Consider the following 19,613-nt stretch of genomic DNA (forward strand, 5'->3'; position numbering starts at 1 on the left):
TGCGAAAATAGCTCTAGCGGTTAACCCAAACACAGCAATTATTTATCGTTCACTAGAATACAATCAAATAGCTTTTCCCACATATTTTGCATTTGCCTTCATTTTATGTATTCTGCACAGGTTTATTATTCTGCAACATCAGAATTGCGTGGCCATACATGCGTGCAGCTCAGAGGAAACATTGGTCCTGACCCATCAATACTTTGGAAACTGCTCGGTCTCTTAAATTATTAGACCTTTTTTCTCAGACTATAGACGGTTTTTGCTGTAGTTTCCATATAATCAACTCAATTGCGGTTGATGGATAATTCCCAGTCATCTGTTGTATGATTGTGAATTGAACAGTAGTCAAGTCAAGTCACATTTATTTATATAGCGCTTTTTACAATACAGATTGTTTCAAAGCAGCTTTACAGAGATAACAGGAAAATAAAGTAACAAAGTTTGTTTCCAGAAGAAAATAGCATCACAGTCCAGCTTAAGTAAGTTCAGTGATGTTTCATTTTTGTTATAAAAAAGTTATTAATTTAGTTCATTTATTTATATATATATAGCCGCTCTGGAGAAAACCGTGATGATCAATAATTATTATTGAATATTAAATTAAATGTTAAACTTAATGTCCCCAACTACATACATATGTACATAACATACATTAGAACATTAGTACTTTGATTTCATTATTTCATTGTTTCATGCATTTACTCTAGCAATGTTGCATGTAATGTATTTTAAATACTGCCATTTATCGGGTTCAGGTGCTTGTATTGAATGCATTTTTAGTTTCTCCCTCACACAAAGACTTTTGTCTGGATTTAGGGCCGCTTGCATTTTCCTGCCAAACTTCGGCATTGTGGGACGATGAACTTTGGAAAATCACTGAGCTTTTTCATTTTAACAGAGCAGTCTAATGAAAGCCGTGACTTGTTAAGTGTTCAAAAACTCCTCCAGATGGGAAAACCATTAAGATCAGGAGATTTTTTTCGATGGTAAATTAAGAAAATATTTCTGCTTGTCTTGGCCAAAACCCACCTCTTACAGATACTCAGAATGGGGCTTTCTGTTAGTTATGACTCGGTCCAGTTCTGCTAATAGAGTCCCTGAAGGATAACAGCACAAGAACTACACAGTAGAACTCATGGCCTGTAGTTTTCTCAGTTGGCATATCAAAGCAATCATGATGTAAATACCTGGATAGTTTTGTATGCACTGAATATTGCCCACAACAAAGAGATGTTTAAATAGAGGAGAGTTAGGTAAGAAGACCACATATTTACCTGTAATATAAACCTGCCTGTGATTGAAAGATGTACTAAGAAATGTAATAAACCTTTAAGATAAATGTATTTTGCCCGTCAAAACAAATGTCAAACATAGCAGGTTCGATGTATTAGACCATGTAATTTGTCTAAATATTCTCCATGAAATATAAAAGCATATTTCTGCGGCCTTGTATTACAGATGTTTTCTGGATATCATACACCCTGCCCTATGTGAAATAGAATGCAGTATGTCACAATAAGCCTGTCACAGACTTTGCTTCTGGGAAACATAATCATTTGGTCTCATAAGAACAAGATTGAATTTCAAGACTGTTTAATTTCAGTCAATACTTTACAGTCATATAGTTTCGGTACAGATCCATTCAAAACACCAATCAAAAATGGCTAAATAAATAGCAGGTTAAACATGACTGTTATTACTATTTTTTAGTTATGTAAATCAGGCTATTTTAAGCTAATATGATTTAAGTTAAGATGAATATAAGTGAGATAATGAAGGGTGCCAAATTCTGCCAATGTTTTTAAATGTGTGTAAAGGTGTCAGAGTCCTGCTGGATGCTGGGTTGGCAGATCGCTATACATGTATGTGTGAAAACAGCACGGATGTGAGGAATATTTGAGGAAGTGACTCCTCAGGGATAGAAAGAATGAGAGTAAACAGCAGTTCATTGATTACACAGTCCAGAGGCTACAGAGACACAAGATCAAACACATCCACTGCCCTCTAAAAGAGAAAGAGAGTGAAAGAGAGAGGTTTTTTGTGTGTAAATGTCTTCTGAAGCAAAACAATAGGTGTGTGTAAGAAATATACCAATATATTAATTAAACTTTGTAAACATAAGCACATTGTGAAGCATCACATAAGTGTTTTCTGAAGCATGTAGTAAAACTTGCGGGGGAAGAAACTGCACTTATGTCATGCTTCATGTCATGGTTCATAAGCGTTACACCAGGGGCATGTCCTCCATGGAGGCAAGGGAGGCAGTGTATCCTAAAAGAAATTGGAAGAGAAAATAATTCATTTTACAAAAATAAAACAGCTAAAATATTACAAAATGTGACACTTTAGTAGATTTAGGGCCAGATAACCTTATTGCATATGCATTTGTAGGAGTTTCTCTTTAAGACTTGATTGGAGGAGAATATTTAAATGAATCATGCAAGGTGATTTACTAAGGTTTGCACTAGTCAATTTACTGGTATTTGCGCCATTATTTACTTGCCAAAAAAAGCACGTTTTAAACCAGATACTAGATTGTGTTGTTCATTATGGAAATGATCCGGCTGCGTCTGTGTTCTTTAATTCGTGTGTTGTCAGTAGATCACGTGCAGAACTTTACACTATCATCGGTGCTTTTTTGGAATTGCACTCTCACACTAATTTGTCCTGTTTAGTAAATCTGGCCCTAAAAAGTGTATAAATCACTCATTTTCTAAAGCAGTGGTTCTCAAAGTGTGGGGCCAGATTTTTTTAAAGGTTTAAAGGGGGGCGCGACGAAAAAGGTAAAGTTACAGTGGGAGGCTTGCCCATTGACTTTTAACAGACCCTCCAAATCCTGTGGTGAGAATGAATGGGGGAAAGCCACGTGAGAGGAGGCAATGCTTCCCTCACTCTATGATAGGATATGATGGGTTATATTTCGTTATGATTGGTTCATGCAATAAATCCCGCCTCTTGTTTTCGTGTGCGTTTGCGTATCGGTCTGGATAAAGAAAACAATGGCGTTAATGGAGGACTAATTAAGTCCTGAGTTTACAACTCAGCCTCTTATCACCGCTTTGTCACATCAAATTCAAACTTGAAATGGCTTGAAAACATGATGACTATGTTTTCTTTATGTGAGCAATCAGCGTGGTAAAATAAAGGTACATCTTCATGTGACCAATGTTTACTGAGCTTGATGACTGATGAAAATAAGTTGACTACTAAACACTAACTTGATGAGATTTATGTTTTAATAAATAGAACATTAATTGCATAGTGTAAACATACAAAATATAATTGAATGAATAAATTTACATTTGATAAAAAAAAAAAATTAATACTATGAGGACTTTGCCTCCTCGTTTTAAAATACTACTGCATGCCACTGGTTCACATATTTTTCTAACACACACCTATCATTTCGCTTCAGAAGACATCATCCACCGGGGTCGAATGGATAACTGTCATGATGGCTGTATCAAAATGTTGGTGCCCATTCACAGAGAGATTGTTTTAAAATGTTGTGTTTTTCTTAAGAAAGTCATATACATACTCATGGCATGACGGTGAGTAAATGATGAGAGGATTTTTATTTCTGGGTGGAGTATCCCTTTAAAGGGAAATGAAAATGTTTACTTACCTTCAAGTTGTTTCAAACCTGAATGAGTTTCTCTCTTCTGTATATATGTATATAGTCAATGGTGCCCCACAGATGTTTGGTTACAAACATTCTTCATAATATCTTATCTTGAGTTCCACATAACAAAGAAATTCATACAGCTTTGGAACAACTTAAGGGTGAGTAAATTATTACAGAATTTTCATGTTTGGGCGAACTATCCCTCAGAAACAATCCCATTATCCCATAATTCCCAAATGATTGCCAACAGATCACAATTTTTCAGCAATGGTGTATGGGCCCAAGAATGTATTAAGAAATGAACCGGTGTAAATTTTGGTTTTATTTTGGTTTTAAATGTTAGCTTTTATAGCATTAGCTTAATTCAACGTTCTCACACGTGGGACACTTCTAGAAAGGTGTTATAGATTATAACAGCTGGTTTTGTTTTTGTTGTAGTTCTTCTCGTCATTCCAGTGATCAAATATTACTTTACAAGATGAACTAATACTTTAAAAACTAGTCATTGGGGAAGATTGAGAATGTTCTGGAAAAGCGAGAGAAAACAATCCATTCCAGCAACTAGTACATTCTTCCAGCATGACCTCATCTAACCTTTCTTAGTGTGCTGTATGAAACTATACACTGGGTAAATCTCCCATTGACTTTCATATGTTATTTGACCTCCACCATCTCTTTGTGCATGTATTTATCAATCAAGGTCACTCTCATCCTTATTGATTATTGATTAGAGAAAGGGGGGATTGTGTTTGTGAAAGCATTTGTGATAATAGAAGCCTGCAATCCGGACCCCTGTGGGGGAAGAGTGAGAGAGAGAACAGACAAAAAAAACAAGAGAGATCACAAACTGTTCATGGTTAGTGGGTGACGTCTGCCGGCTAAAGCATGAAGAGAGACTGTGGCGGAAAAGGAAAACTGTAGGGAATTAGAAAGGAAAGAAAGGAAATGCAGGGGGAGAGATGAGAAAGGGGGGAGTTCCTAAAACTTTTCTAAATCCATGGCCAGTAAAATCATTACTTTTAACCAAAAAATACTTGTTTACCCCACACATAAAGCATGTGGTTTTGCCTTAACATGTAAACAGAATCTCTGGTTTGCTGACTGGAGCTCTGCTTCGAGACCTATAGTGAGTTGCCTAATCAGCATTTTGAAGAAATAGTTTGACCAAAAGACCCTACATTGGACAAGCAGTTTGGAAATAGATGGATGGAGCTCGCCTAAAAATAATATGGGCATTTGAGATTTGAACATTATGATGGGTACATTGTGGCAAGCAGAGCGGGGCCGAGGGCGTGATTGATAATGAGCAAACTCGTATCTCGTATCTCTCACGGAGGAGCGGAAGCATAAAAGAAGGAGCGACGACAGTGAAGGATGAGAGAGGACCAGGCCTGGACTATTTATGTTTTGCTTATGTGTGTGAGGCAGTCGTCAGTGAGGGACTGTTTTTACTTTCATCTTTTTTTTATTTTTATATATGATTTAGGGTTACAGTGTGAAACGTTCAGCGGTTCCCATCTCTTTTTTCCCTGATCCTTGATGAGTTAGGTCAGACACATTCTTTACACAAGTATTCAAACACATCTGTGAGTGCTTGGCCAGCATACTTGCATTTGGTTATTAGCTTCTAGCAATGCAAGATCGACATGCTTTGTTGCATTGCAGAATGTGTTAATGCGCAATTCATAACCAAATGCAAGTAGGCCTATGTGCGCTGACCAAGCTGCATTTGCGTACTTGCAAATGTTCACCCCAAAATGAATTTTATGTCATCATTTACTCACCCTTATTTCATTCCAAACCCATAAGCCATTTGTTTTATTTTGTTTTTTGCTTCGAAACTCAAATGAAGATATTCACTCATCATTTTTGCCCATCCATTGGAAATGAATGCAATGCGAACGGTTTAATCAAAGTCTTCTGAAGAGACATGATGGCTTTAAATGATGAACAGATTTGATTTAGGCTTTTATTCACTTATATACATTGATCAACACACATACATACAGCTAATCAAATATGGTAAACATGAAAGCTCAAATATGCTTGCTACGTTTGTGTTCTGAAAATGAACGCAAGTCTTGCGGGTTTTAGCAACACTCATATGTTTTTGGCCTTAGAATGTTTGGGGTGTTTAGATTTAAGTCAGCCTTCTCTTCAAGGCCATTCCTCTTGCATGTAAGATAATTTAAATGCAAATGTCCGTCTACAACACCATTGAGTAACAAATTGAGCAAATTCTGTCTTTCAGTCGATCCCCAGTCGCAGGATTCCTTGCCGAGCCAACGCCGCATCTGGTTCCTTTTTCGCCAGGGATAACACAGCCAACTTCCTGTCATGGTGTCGAGAGGTGGGCGTAGGTGACACCTGTCTGTTCGAGTCAGATGGGCTTGGTGAGTCTTTTAAACAAATCCATCTTGACACAGCAACAAAGATTTATGGGTAAATAATAATCTCTACCTTTTTGAAATCTGCCCTGTAAAGACTTTAAGCCTGATTTATTACAACAACTGCATCTCTGTATTTCTAGAGTAAAAGCAGTGAGAGAGCATGTTGGACTTGTACGCCTTGTGATCAGACACAAAATCACATTTTATTTTGTTTTGTGCCTACGTGTTTGATATGTAAAAATGCATCTTCACATCGAATTGTTAGAAAGCCCCTATTATGGTCATTTAAAGGTTCATAATTTTGTTCAGGGGGTCTGCTAGTATAGGGTAACATGATTTCATGTTCAAATACACATTTTCCTTACAAGTTACATTGTTGCAGCACCTGTTTTCACCCTCTGTCTGAATGCTCTGTTTTAGTTTAAGTTTCTTTTAAACCCGCCTTCCGAAAAGCGTCGTCTGCTCTGATTGGTCAGTTGGCCAAGTCTGTTGTGAATGGTCTTCCGCTTAGAGTGTGTGCTACAAATGTAATGCCTTACCTTAACCAAATGTGTTACATGGAGATGTCGCTACATAATGGAAATAATGGCAAGATTATACAAACAAGGTGTTGCAGGGGGTTTCTGCTGGATTTGAGATTCACTCCCTTTGGCGTAGACTTTGTACTTTGCAGATTGTTTACATGCACAAACAGCTATATTACACACTAAAGGAAAGGTTAAAAAAATCATAATAGGTCCCCTTCAACATTTATTTAATACAGTTAAGCCTGATAAGAGAGACTGAACCCAAGTCCCCTTGAAAAAGTGGTTCATGTGGCGATGAACAGGAGATGTCAATGAACAGTGTGATTTTCAGTAAAATGCCCTCATAAAGTGGTAAATATTATAACTGACACACTCTGATGTAGGCCCATGTTCACCTAATAAAGTGTTAAGTGACAACATGTAAAGTGACAATTATTCTTGGGAGAAAAAAATCAAGGTTTTATTAAAGGGTTAGTTCACCCAAAAATTTAAATTCTGTGAGTAATTACTAGGGCTGCACGATATTGGAAAAAAAATTACATTGCGATATTTTTCCCCCAACGATATATATCGCGATATTGCGAGCCATCAATCCAGGCTAAAGTCAATAATTACCATTCCATGTTATTAATAATTTCACTAATAAGCAAGCTTCATTACAAGTAACAAAAAGGCCACTTAATATTTTATTCCAGAAACATATTTCTCTCAGAATTCGGTGAACGTTCTACACAGGACCTAACGTTCTTCGGGTTCTAGGACCTGAAAAATTATGTTTTCTGTGCTGATTCAGTGACGCATTCATGTAAACGCCACCTAGACCCAGCAAAAGTAATGATTCATAATATGTAAAATATTACAATGAGACATTTTAATTGTTTATTAATAAACAAGTGTTTTCTGTAAAGATGAAGTTGACAATATACTGACTCGCGATCTTCGCAGCAGTGATCGGGAGAAATGCACTTTTCATACAGATTAAATATAGCTATATATTTTTTTAATGGTTCTGTTTAAAAGTAGAGATTTCTGTAGATAATAGATATATTTCTTTTCTTTTTTTTTTAGGTGTGTGAGGCGAGTAGGCTACCTTTTACGCTGAGTTTCGGTTCATGGATGATAGCTTAATCTCCGGTTCAGGCGCTGGCTGCTATATTTAATTATTATTAATCATTATTAAATCCAGGAAATTGGATAATGAAATACTGATTAAAATTAAGATACAATTAATACAAAACGAAATTCGTTTTAAAGAAAGGCTTTGTGTTTTCTGTTTGAGGTCTCTGTGAAAGTTTTAAAGCAGTCTTTTAGTGCCGCTTTCATAACGGTCGCGTCCGTAATGTCACGTAACATTGTTTTTTCCTCATAAATGCGAACACGAAAAATAAACGAATGTTTTAAAAAGACAACCATCCACAACTTTATAACACTCCAGCAAAGTAGCCTACCTCTTTTTGGTCAACATCCTCCTTTTTGTAGACGAAATAGGCTAGTCCCAAATAGCTGATTTTGACTTTTTTTGCGGCGGATCCTCTTCGTCGCGCATTTTTGAATGTTGGCTGTGAGCGCGGTGAGCTGCGGCACAGCGAACCAATCACTGTGCAGGCACGCAGAACGCGTATGTCACCCCAGCAAAAAGCCATACAACAAACTCGTGTTTACTGTGTGCTACCGTTCTCTTATGGGTACTACTAACGTTACCCTTCACATCGCATGTCGATGTTAAAACAGAATATCGTTCAGCCCTAGTAATTACTCACCCTCGTGTTGTTCCAACCCCGTAAGACTTTGGCTCATCTTTGGAACACAAATTAAGATATTTTTGATTAAATCTGAGAGCTGTCTCACTCCTCCATAGGCTTCTACATGTATGTTATTGAAACTTGCCGGCCCAGAAAGTTAGTAAAGACAATGTTTAAAATAGTCCAAGTGACTACAGTGGCTCAACCATAAGTTTAAAGCGACGAGAATACCTTTTGTGTGCAAAAAACAAACAAAAATAATGACTTTATTCAACTATTCATTTTCTTCTGTGTGGGCCTCAGATGTGAGTTCACGTAGTTTAACAGCGCAGCGCAACGTCAGAACGTAGGCTCACTATTGGCCGACGCTGGTCATGTGTGTGATGCTGGCCAATAGTGAGCCTACGTTCTGACGTTGCGCTCCGCTGTTAAACTACTGGAACACACAAGAGAATGTACAGAGAATGTGTGGTGTGTTGTGTGTACATGACGCAGAGATCGAATGTAGATGTATTTGTCAAAACTTAAGTATGAAAAGCTGTCCTAACCTCACTTTCATATGAAAATTCATAAAAATCTACTTGGATGCCCTTAAGATTTGAAATGCAAACCAGTGCAGGAACAGATTTGTGAAGTGTGTGTTGCTGTAAATCTGTTCTACAGGGTGGGCCATTTATATGGATACACCGTAATAACATGGGAATGGTTGGTGATATTAAAGTCCTGTTTGTGGCTTCTAAATGGCCACCATGGTCACTACCCATCTTGAGGAGTTTGCCCCCTCACATATACTAATGTGCCACAAACAGGACTTTAATATCACCAACCATTCCCATGTTATTACGGTGTATCCATATAAATGGCCCACCCTGTATATACCACAACTGGCTAATCTTCAAATTAGCATATTAGCAAGTGTGGTGCATGATGTGGTGAGTTATTCAGCCATATTTCGATTCAAAAGAAAAAAACACATTTAAAAGCGAAAAAAAAATAATACTTTTTTCTTCCTTTCCCCCTCAGAAATAGCTAAATGAAAACATGGATGCGTTATGTTCAGGTGGGATGCTCTGAGGTTTGATATGGAGATTACGGATTTTAATGCATGTTGTTTTGTGTTACCATCACTCAACCTCACTGTATCATCATGGGAAATGTAGTTTGTATGCTCCACAATTCCTTATGAAAAGCATGGCGTGTTGTTCAATCACTTCATGCTAAAAACACACTGAGAGTCTCCACGCTGAGAGAACATTAGTTGTCAGTGAGTGTAATAGTGTCATGAATGACTAATTCATCATCACCGTGTCATTCTGTGGTCTTGGTTTCATCATTCATCCATATTGATGTTTTCAGTAGTTCTTTGATTTGTACAGTATGTTAGCACAAAATACAAGTGTCTGTTTTATGTCTCATGTTTTTATTTGTATGTTCTTCTAGTGTTACACAAACAGCCAAGAGAAGTTTGTCTGTGCCTGCTGGAGCTGGGAAGAATAGCATCCAGGTAGTCCACAACATTTTATTTTTTAATTATTCTTTCAGCACCCGCACTCTCATGTCGCTCCAAACGTTATGACTTTGGTTATGTGGTGAAACATAAAACACTGCAAAATTATGTTCTTTTTTGATGTCTTGTATTTTTGTCTTGTTTTCCTAAATCATTCCTAAATCAAGATACATTTACTTGACAAGCAAGTTTAAACAAGTTTATTTCTCTGACACCTCATTGGCAGATATTTGTTCTTGTTTTAAGCATAAACTCACTTAATTTTAATCAGTTTGTAATTAAACAAGACTTATCTTTTCATTTAGCTTCTTAAGTAAATGTATCTTGATGTTTAGAATGTTTAGCCTATACATTTGTACTAAATAAAAAGACAAAAATCCTGAGGAAGATCCTGAGGTTTTTTTTTTTTTTACTGAATTAGATATTTTAAAGAATGTTGGTAACCAAACAGTTTTGGTTCCCATTGACTTATATAAAGTATATTATTTAGTATCAAATCTTACAAGTAATGGTAAATTAATTTGGCCAATCCCCTTCAAAGAATCTTGTGGTTCCATGGCTCTATTGCTTTGTTTTTTGTAAAATGCAATTTTGCATTGTATGTTTCAAAATCACAATTTTGTTGTACTTGTAATCAAACCATAAAGTGTGAATGGTCACTCTTGTGACAGGTATAAGGTAGAGCCACCTGGACTTATAAAGCTGGAGAAAGAGATTGAACAGGAAGAGAAGAGACCTGAACCTCCACTCTCACCTGTACCTCCCGCTTCCAATTCTCAATCTCCATCCGTTTCTCCGTCCATCTCGTTATCTCCATTCAACAAGACCAACTCCAGCAAAAAAAGTACCGGCAAGCTTCTGGATGATGCTGTGAGTAAAATTTTTTCTTTCTCAGATATCACTATTGTTATCTGTACCACAGTACCTTGAACTCTGACAAAACTTTATTTTCATCTAGTCTAGAATGATAATGTACAGTTTTCTGTCATTTTGCATGTAATGTGTGTTCCAGGTGAAGCACATTTCTGAAGATCCACCTTGTAAGTGCCCAAATAAGTTCTGCATAGAGCGACAATCGCAGGGCCGTTACCGTGTTGGAGAGAAAATGCGTTTCATCAGAGTAAGTAAAAATCGCAACAGACCTTAGTCAGGTTAGATGCCATATTTACAAAAAATATGGAAATATGTGACTCTGCCTACATAGACGTTACTCCGTGTTCATTTTGCTGCACTTTTCAGGTGACACGTCCACAAGAGGCACTATAAGCAGTAAAAAAAAATTCTCCATTGCAGATATAGGTGCATTAAAGGGGTCATGTAATGGTACATGCACTTTTACAAGTTGATTGTTCTGAAATGTGTGTTGGCAGTGCCTGTACACAACCATCATAAAATGATAAAAATCCATCCAGTGTTTTTTTTTTTTTAAATCTCCTTATATGTTTTCCCCTGTCTCTAATCAAGCCGTTTGACCGTGTGACGTCACAAGATTGTTGATTGACAGCAGCGTTTCAACACAGACCCGCCCTCGCTCGTGAGCGAGCTGTCAATCATAGTCCGCGGCCGCGTGGTCATTGTTGATATGCTGGAGCACGATTGTGGTGTTCTGTTTTTGGGTGCAATAACGAACACAGCAGTCTTTTTGATGTTCCTAAATCCGAACCGCTGAAGACTGGTTATTTTTTAAACAGATCAGTAAAATGTTAGTGCTTCAGCCCTGACAGCTGTACCTAACAACACTGCATAGATAACGTTACGCATCACGGACAAGCCTACATTTACCGAAAAAAAGTTTTTCATGACCATTAGCTGTAACATCAATCTGTCAATAAACTAACGTATACATCAGTAAACACACAGCGTTCGTATCTCACTACTCTACCCTGCCAGTACATACAAAGATAGATCAAAGTGACATTATGTTAACCAACAATTCAGAAATGTCCTGTTCTCCAACTCTGGTTCAAATTGATACGGTTGCACAGTTTCCTCAGAGACTCCCGCTGCCATTCTTCAAAATATAACGTTACCCTCAACTGTTGTCAAGGCAACACTCCACGTGTGTTGTTGTGGCAAAACGCCCACAGAACAGAGGGGCGGGGTGAGCAAAGCTCATTATCATTTAAAGACATGGCGTGCTGAAAACAGAGCTGTTTTTGACCAGGTAAAATGAGTGTTTTCTTACAATACTAATGAGAATTTTTAATTAAATTATATTACAAACTTTTAATTTAGACCCTAAAGATTCATATTAGCTTGTACAAAAATGGCATTATATGACCCCTTTAAGCAGACCAGGGTCATGAATATAAAGTGCCCGTGAGTACAAAATGGTTGCAAAATTATAATTTGTGCTAAATTGAGTGATACATTTTAAATTCCAAAACAGTTAAACGTTACTTTTGTACTCTGTTGTACATTACTCGTACCTGAGCGCTCTGCATCGCTGTATCAGGACAGGTGAGCTACAGAGCAAGTTTACTATGTCAGAAAAGCCATGAATATGGAGCGGATTATGTGGTGCAAATGTAAAAATGTAATAGTTTACAAATCATGCACTATAGTAAAAGTGTTTTGAGGTCAGAACTGTAATGTGTATGCTGTGTTTCTTTGTTTCTGTTTCTCCCCGTGCCCTAATTTTCCTACTGTGTCAAATTAGTCATTATGTTCACCTGTTCTGTCAATCAACTTTGTTAGTTCTTCTGAGTATTTAAACTCGTTCTATGTCCGTTCTCGTCAATGTATGCGTTAATAGGAATTGTGTATATCTCCTGATATTGTATATATCTGAGTTTATCCTGTTTCTGAGTATTTGCTATTAAAATCTATCTCCTAGTATTATTACTCGGCGCGCAATTTACTATTATACCACATTACGTGACAATAACGTAGTATTTACGGAACTGCACGAAAATATATGATGAATCTGTGATTTGGCCAAAATGTCTTTTATTTTGTAAATTATATACAAATTTTGATTTTGATGGCTGCAACACACTCCAAAAAAATTGCCACAGAGGCAAAATAAAAGTGAAAAGATTGCAGAATATCCAAGTTAAACTGTTTTGAAATAGTGTTCACAATTAGCAGGTGAACTGGTAATAGGTGAGGGTATCGTGTTTAGGTATAAAAGGAGCATCCACCAAAGGCTCGGTCTTTTCAAACAAAGATGGGTCATGGCTCACAACTTTGTGCCAAATTATATGAGAGAATTGTCAAAGAAAATTTTCTCAATGCAAGATTGCAAAGTATTTAGGTCTTTCACCAACTACCATACACAATGTTGTGAAAAGATACAGGGAATCCAGAGAAATCTCAGTGCATGTAGGGCAAGGCAGGAAACCTCTGTTGAATATGTGTGACCTTTGACTCTCAGATGGCACCGTCATGCTGCTGTGTTAAATACAGCCACATGGCCTCGGGATTACTTTGGAAAACCACAATCTGCCACTGCATCAAGAGATGCCACTTGAATCTATGTTACACAAGGTGAAAGCTATACATCAGTTCAATGCAGAGATACCGGGGAGTTCTCTGGGCCCGAGCTCATCTCAGATGATCCAAAACACAGTGAAAATATTTGCCAGGGTCAAATGAGTCCACATTTCTTTGTTACTTGGGAAAAAAACAGACATCAAGTTCTCAGTCCCATGGACCATCCAGACTTTCATCAGCGACCGATGTAAATGCAAACATCTGTCCTGGTATGGGGTTCATCATGGGTGACTTGCTTATGTGTGAAGGCACCACTGATGTGGAGGCGTATGGAGGCAGAGACATAAACTGCCATCAAGATCTTTCCTGGGAAGTAAGACAGTGCCAGGCCTCATTCTGCACATGCTAAAACAGAGTGGTTTCACTCTGCACCATAGAAGGGATGTGCCTCATCCCTAGTCCATATCTGTCTCTTATTGGAAATGTATGATGGCCCATCATGAAGAGGAGAATCAGACAGTGACGACCACAGACTGTTGAGCAGCGGTCTTGTATCAGGAACAGTTTGGCCAAGATCACTCATTCCACTTGTGAAACTGCAACAATTAGTATCCTCAATTCCCGTGTTATTAAAAGGAAAGTGACACAGTGGTTAAACATGCCTCTGTCCCAACTTTTCTGGAGTGTGTTGGAGCCATCAAAATCAAATTTTGATTCTATTTACAATATTAGGTTAAAGAGAATTAACAAATCACAGATTCTTGATTTTATTGCATTTTACAAAATGTCCCAACTTTTCTGGAAATGGGGTTGTATACTTTAACAGTTCAGACAGGCCACGTCAGCCAAGCTCGCATCAGCTGATAGCCAGCTGTTCGTGACGTGTTCCAGTCCAGTGTCGACATCTATCACTGCGGCACATAGAAACTCCCATTCCTTCAGCATTTCCTCCATAGCATCTAACTCCACCCAACCGAACCTTTAATCATTCTGACTATTTTGTTTTTCCTGTACAGTTCAATACATTGCAAGCTTTTCTATCATGTGTTTGTATTTGCACAACTCCTGACTGAAAATATGAATAATGCATAATGTACAATTAATTCTAAAGTGAAAATCATGGTAACATACTTTTAATAATGGAAGTCATTGTAAGCTTTTGAAAACAGCAGTAATAACACAAGTGTTTCTACGTCCTTTTAAAGGAAATACCAATTACTAGGAACCGTATATATATAATATTTGGAATATTATTTTTTTTTTACTTTTTATATTAAGTATATTTATAGTCTTTCACCATCTTGGGTCACTTTTTTTTGCTAAGCTTCAAATGTTTTCAGAGATACATAAAATTCTGCCATATAACTCCACTGTGCTACTTCTCCATTTTAGTAAAAACATGTGCTTAGATGGATGTGTTTGACCGTTGTGCTTGTGTCTTGTGTCTTTTCCAGCGTCTTAATCAGGATGCAGCATTCAAAAAATGAGACGTTCAACTTTTAAAAAACGCATCTCAAGACTTCGTCTTTTTCCATTCCACAATTTTAACCATAAAAACGTGTTTTGTGTGAATGGCCCCTTATGCTGCTTTTTGTGTGTGTGTGTCAGGAAGCCTTACAATGATTTCTAGAAAGGCAGCTCACTAGGTTTTGGAACAGAGATTACATTTTATTATCCACCACTGTGTGATCACTTTCATTAGTCTGTTAAACACACACACACGCACGGCAGTGGGGTGTCCCATAACAGCACAGACTCCACTAAATAGTGATTAGTGAGGCAGGCCTGGTTACCATGGGAACCTGTTACTTGGCAACAAACGGTTTAAAGATGCTTTTGATCTGAGTTATCCTCATTGTGTATCTGTGTGTTCAGTTGTGTGTTATTACTCCGAGCTGTGCAGTAATACACTGATAACTGCTCTCATGAGAGGATATATGCGTGATTACATCACTCCCATCCGTCATAGCTCATTAGAAGCTGTGTTTAAATGAGTGTTCTCACTCATAAATAGGACATGAAGACTGGAATTGTGGCCAGGTCTTAGAAACTCCTGGTTGGCTGCTTAAACTTTAATAAAATGCAGGTGCCAGTGTTTTGAAGTTTAGATATAAATTGAGAGAGAAAAAGGAATAGATTGAATAATCCATGTGAATAATACTGACATCTCTGGTTAAAACATAGCTCACCAGCATATGTTGTGTTTTGTGCTGGCGTCCCCATAGACCTTATTCACAGCAGCGCCATCTTTGATTTTTAATGGGAATGCAAGCAAGGATGTAGAGATAGACATTCATCTCTTCAGTGGGTTGTACTACTATTTAAAGTGTTTTTGGATTGTTCTGTGGATGAAACACTACAAAAATATCTTGCCAAGAAATGTCATTAGACAAAAAACTCCCGACAATATGAGCTATAGAAAATTTTAAGTGATCTAGGAGCTTTGTACAGCCTCTGCTAGTCCCCCATGGCCCAACCAGCGACATTCACCGGAGAGGCGGAGGATTGCAGCGCGTTCCTTTTGCAATGCTTTCTATATTTTGAGATGCAGCTTCACCAGTTCACCACCGATTGTGCCAGAGTCGCATTTGTCATCTTGCTGCTGGCTGGACGCGCCCGCAGTGGGCTGAATCAATGCCCAAATCATTACTTCACTCTCAGATTTCTTAAGACACTTCAAGGAAGTGTTTGTACAAACTTTGGAACTCTCTGTTCATGATCAACTGTTCAATTTACGCCAAGCGGATAATTCTGTAAGCACCTACGCTCCTCAATCCCGCACTCTAGCTGCCACGAGTAGCTGGAATGAGACTGCATTGCTCACCACTTTCCGACAAGGGGTTAATCCCAAGTTTCGTCAACTTATGGTTGTTTATGACGACGCAATGGGTCTCGAGTAGCTTAACGTCTCACCGCTTGTTCTCTCTTGAACCCCGCTGTGTATACTCCGCCCTCTGCACCATCTGTCGCCCTTCCAGCACCTGAACCCATGCAGGTTGATTCCTACCATCTAACTCATGCGGAGCGTCAGAGGAGAATTCTCCATCAACTGTGTCTCTACTGTGGGAGAGAGGGTCATATCATAACCGCCTGCCCGGTTCGACCACCGTTGAGCACTCAGCGTTGAGTACCATTCAACTTCCACCTCAGATAGACTCATATACTGTAGATATATATCATATAGATGTCATAACTCCCCGCATTTGTGTTTCAGAGCAAGCTCTCATCGACTCGGGTTCCACGGGGAACTTCACCTCTCCCCAACTTCTTCAAAAACGAAATATCCGTAAGAAACGCTGTTCTCAGGATTTGAGGATTCACTCCATCCAAGGGAAGCCGCTGGGTTGTGGTCATATCCGGCATCTCTCTCCCACACTGACGCTCCGCAACACTGAGGAGATCACGTTCATGGTGCTGGAAGGATCCACCGCAGACCTCATCCTGGGACGCCCGTTGATGTCACAACACCAACTGCAACACCGGTGAAGTATTACAGTGGAGTAGTGCCTGCTTCCAATCCTGTCCCTCCTCTGTCCAGAAATTCTCCAAGTCTCGTTCTCCATCACTCGCCACCCCGGAACCACCATCACTCTCCCTCAATTCTACCTGTGTTGAGAGCCCGGAGGTGGATCACAAGGTGGAGATCCCTCCAGAATACCGGGCGTTCCAGGATGTCTTCAGTAAGCGATTGGCAACCCAACTTCCTGAGTTCCCTCTTCAAGAAGGTCGAGTTTATCCACTGTCCATCCCAGAGCAGAAGGCCATGGAGGAGTATATCCAGGAGGCACTTCAACAACGCTTCATCAGACCATCTACATCCCTTGCCGCTTCGAGCTTCTTCTTCGTGGCAAAGAAGGAAGGAGGCTTGAGGCCGTGTATCGACTACCGTCACCTCCACTCACAGACTATAAAGTACAGCTATCCACTTCCTCTGGTCCTCTGAAACAGCTACGGGGAGCTTGCATCTTCTCCAAGCTGAAACTGCGGAGTTCATACAACCTCATTCGCGGAGTGCATACAACCTCATTCGAGGCGATGAGTGGAAAACAGCCTTCGTTACCCCGTCAGGACACTATGAATATCGGGTCATGCCGTATGGCCTGTCCAGCTCACCTTCTGTCTTCCAGGGCTATATGAATGAGATGTTCCGGGAATTCCTCCAACGATTCGTCGTGGTCTATATCAATGACATTGACAATGACCTCATCTATTCCCGGAACCTGGCCGAATATCACCTCCACGTTACGCAGGTCCTCGAGAAGCTCCGCCATCACCATCTCTACCTCAAGCTGGAGAAGTGCGAGTTCCATTCCACCTCCGTACATTTCCTGGGATATGTCATAGGCAAGGCAAGGCAAGGCAAGGCAAGGCAAGTTTATTTATATAGCACATTTCATACTGTACACAATGGCAATTCAAAGTGCTTTACATAGAAGAAATTAAAATAATAAAAAGAAATAAGAATAATTAAAACAGTTTATAAAATAAAATAAAATACAGTACAGTACAAACAGTCGGACGAACAGTGGCACAGTGCTCATTCAGTAAATGCATAGCTAAACAGATGTGTTTTGAGTCTGGATTTGAATGTGATTACTGTAGGAGCACATCTGATCTCCTCTGGAAGCTGGTTCCAGCTGCGGCTGGCATAATAGCTAAAAGCGGACTCGCCATGCTTAGAGTGAACCCTTGGTATTTCTAGCTGATATGATCCTAATGATCTGAGTGATCTGTTGGGTTTATATTCAGTGAGCATATCTGCAATGTATTGAGGTCCTAGGCCATTGAATGATTTATATACCAGTAATAATACTTTAAAATCAATCCTAAATCTAAATGGGAGCCAGTGTAAAGACCTGAGGACTGGTGTGATATGTTCATATTTTCTGGCTCCGCTCAGAATCCTGGCGGCAGCGTTCTGTATGAGCTGCAACTGTCTTATGGTCTTTTTGGGAAGGCAAAGATCAGCATAGGTCATAGATCAACGTGGCATCCAGATGGACCAGAGGAAGGTGGATACCATTCGGAACTGGCCTCAACCCACTACCATCAAGGAGCTCCAGCGCTTCCTAGGATTCGCAAACTTCTACAGACGGTTTATTCACAACTATCGGTTACTCAGTTCACCTCTGACCTCTTCGCTCAAGGGCCGGCCCAAGTCTCTGTCCTTAACCCCGTCTGCCTCAGAGGCGTTTCTACAACTCAAAGAAGCCTTCCAAGCAGCTCCGATCCTAGTCCACCCAGATACAGATCTCCCGTTCATCATCGAGGTTGACGCCTCCTCTACCGGGGTCAGAGCGGTCCTATCTCAGCGGCAGGGTGATCCTCCTAGACTCCATCCATGTGCCTTCTATTCCAAGAAGCTGTCCCTGGCAGAGCAGAACTACGACATGGGTAATCGATAACTGCTCGTCATCAAGCTAGCTCTGGAGGAATGGAGACATTGGCTGGAGGGAGCCTATCACCGGTTCGAGGTAATCACCAATCATCGAAACCTCGAATACCTGCGGGAAGCTAAGAGATTGAACCCACGTCAAGCCCGGTGGGTTTTATTCTTCAACAGGTTCGATTTCACCATCTCGTATCGACCTGGAGATAAGAACGTTAAGGCTGATGCCTTATCACATCTTCATCAACCTGTGTGTCTTCACAATAATCCTTCACAATAACTGATTGCTGCTGAAACTGTTGCTGTAGTTTCATAGTGATAGTATGGCCAATTTTGAGTGTATTATTTACATAACACACTTTTAAAAAAAGGAATTAAACACTGGATTAAATCAGTGAGTTAAGAGACTGATATTGCTTTATTTAAAAGCAGTATCTGCGTAGTTGCTGATGCAGTGATCATATCTCACTTCCGCCAATATGGATCAATGATTTTGATGCTCTGCACTTCAGCTTTTCATAAAATTTTCTGTCCAATCAAATGCTCTCTAGAATGTAAAGCGTCCCGCCCCCTACATTATAAATAGACACTGAAGCTGCAAATCAGTCACTTTTTCACACATTTACTATTTTCTACATGGTGAATGGCACATAATGCCCTATATTGGGGGATAGGGAACAATTCAGACAATGTAAACATGCTTTATATTGGGGCGAATAAAGTCTGGGTTCACGTTACTCTGTCTGTTCTGGTCCAGAGACATGAGCGATAGCACAGAGCGGATCATATGCGCGAGTCGGCGCAGACCACAAAACATACAAACCAATTTGAATTCTGCAGAGAATGCTGTATTTTAAAACGATACGGAGGAGATTAGGAGGAGAAACGGTTAGAGATTAGGAGGAAACTGCAGCTTTACCGAGCTCAATGGCACTGGCCGAGCTGTGATATAAACAAAATGTTATTGACTATTTAAAAAAATGGGAGGAGCTGTT

The 19,613-nt window shown here is 39.3% G+C and overlaps 1 protein-coding gene across 5 annotated transcripts in view; it reads left to right on the forward strand.

Annotated features, from left to right (window-relative positions):
- Positions 1-19,613, forward strand: part of gas2a (growth arrest-specific 2a) — a 47,804-nt gene that overhangs the window by 20,361 nt on the left and 7,830 nt on the right. For all 5 annotated transcript variants that reach the window (XM_084397061.1, XM_084397062.1, XM_084397065.1 and 2 more), the window contains 4 exons: positions 5,880-6,021; positions 9,728-9,791; positions 10,466-10,664; positions 10,807-10,914. In XM_084397061.1, the coding sequence (XP_084253187.1) occupies positions 5,880-6,021; positions 9,728-9,791; positions 10,466-10,664; positions 10,807-10,914 (513 nt within the window). The remainder of the gene's footprint in view (positions 1-5,879; positions 6,022-9,727; positions 9,792-10,465; positions 10,665-10,806; positions 10,915-19,613) is intronic.

This window comes from Rutilus rutilus, assembly GCF_951802725.1.
Source record: "Rutilus rutilus genome assembly, chromosome: 23".
Lineage (NCBI taxonomy): Eukaryota > Metazoa > Chordata > Actinopteri > Cypriniformes > Leuciscidae > Rutilus > Rutilus rutilus.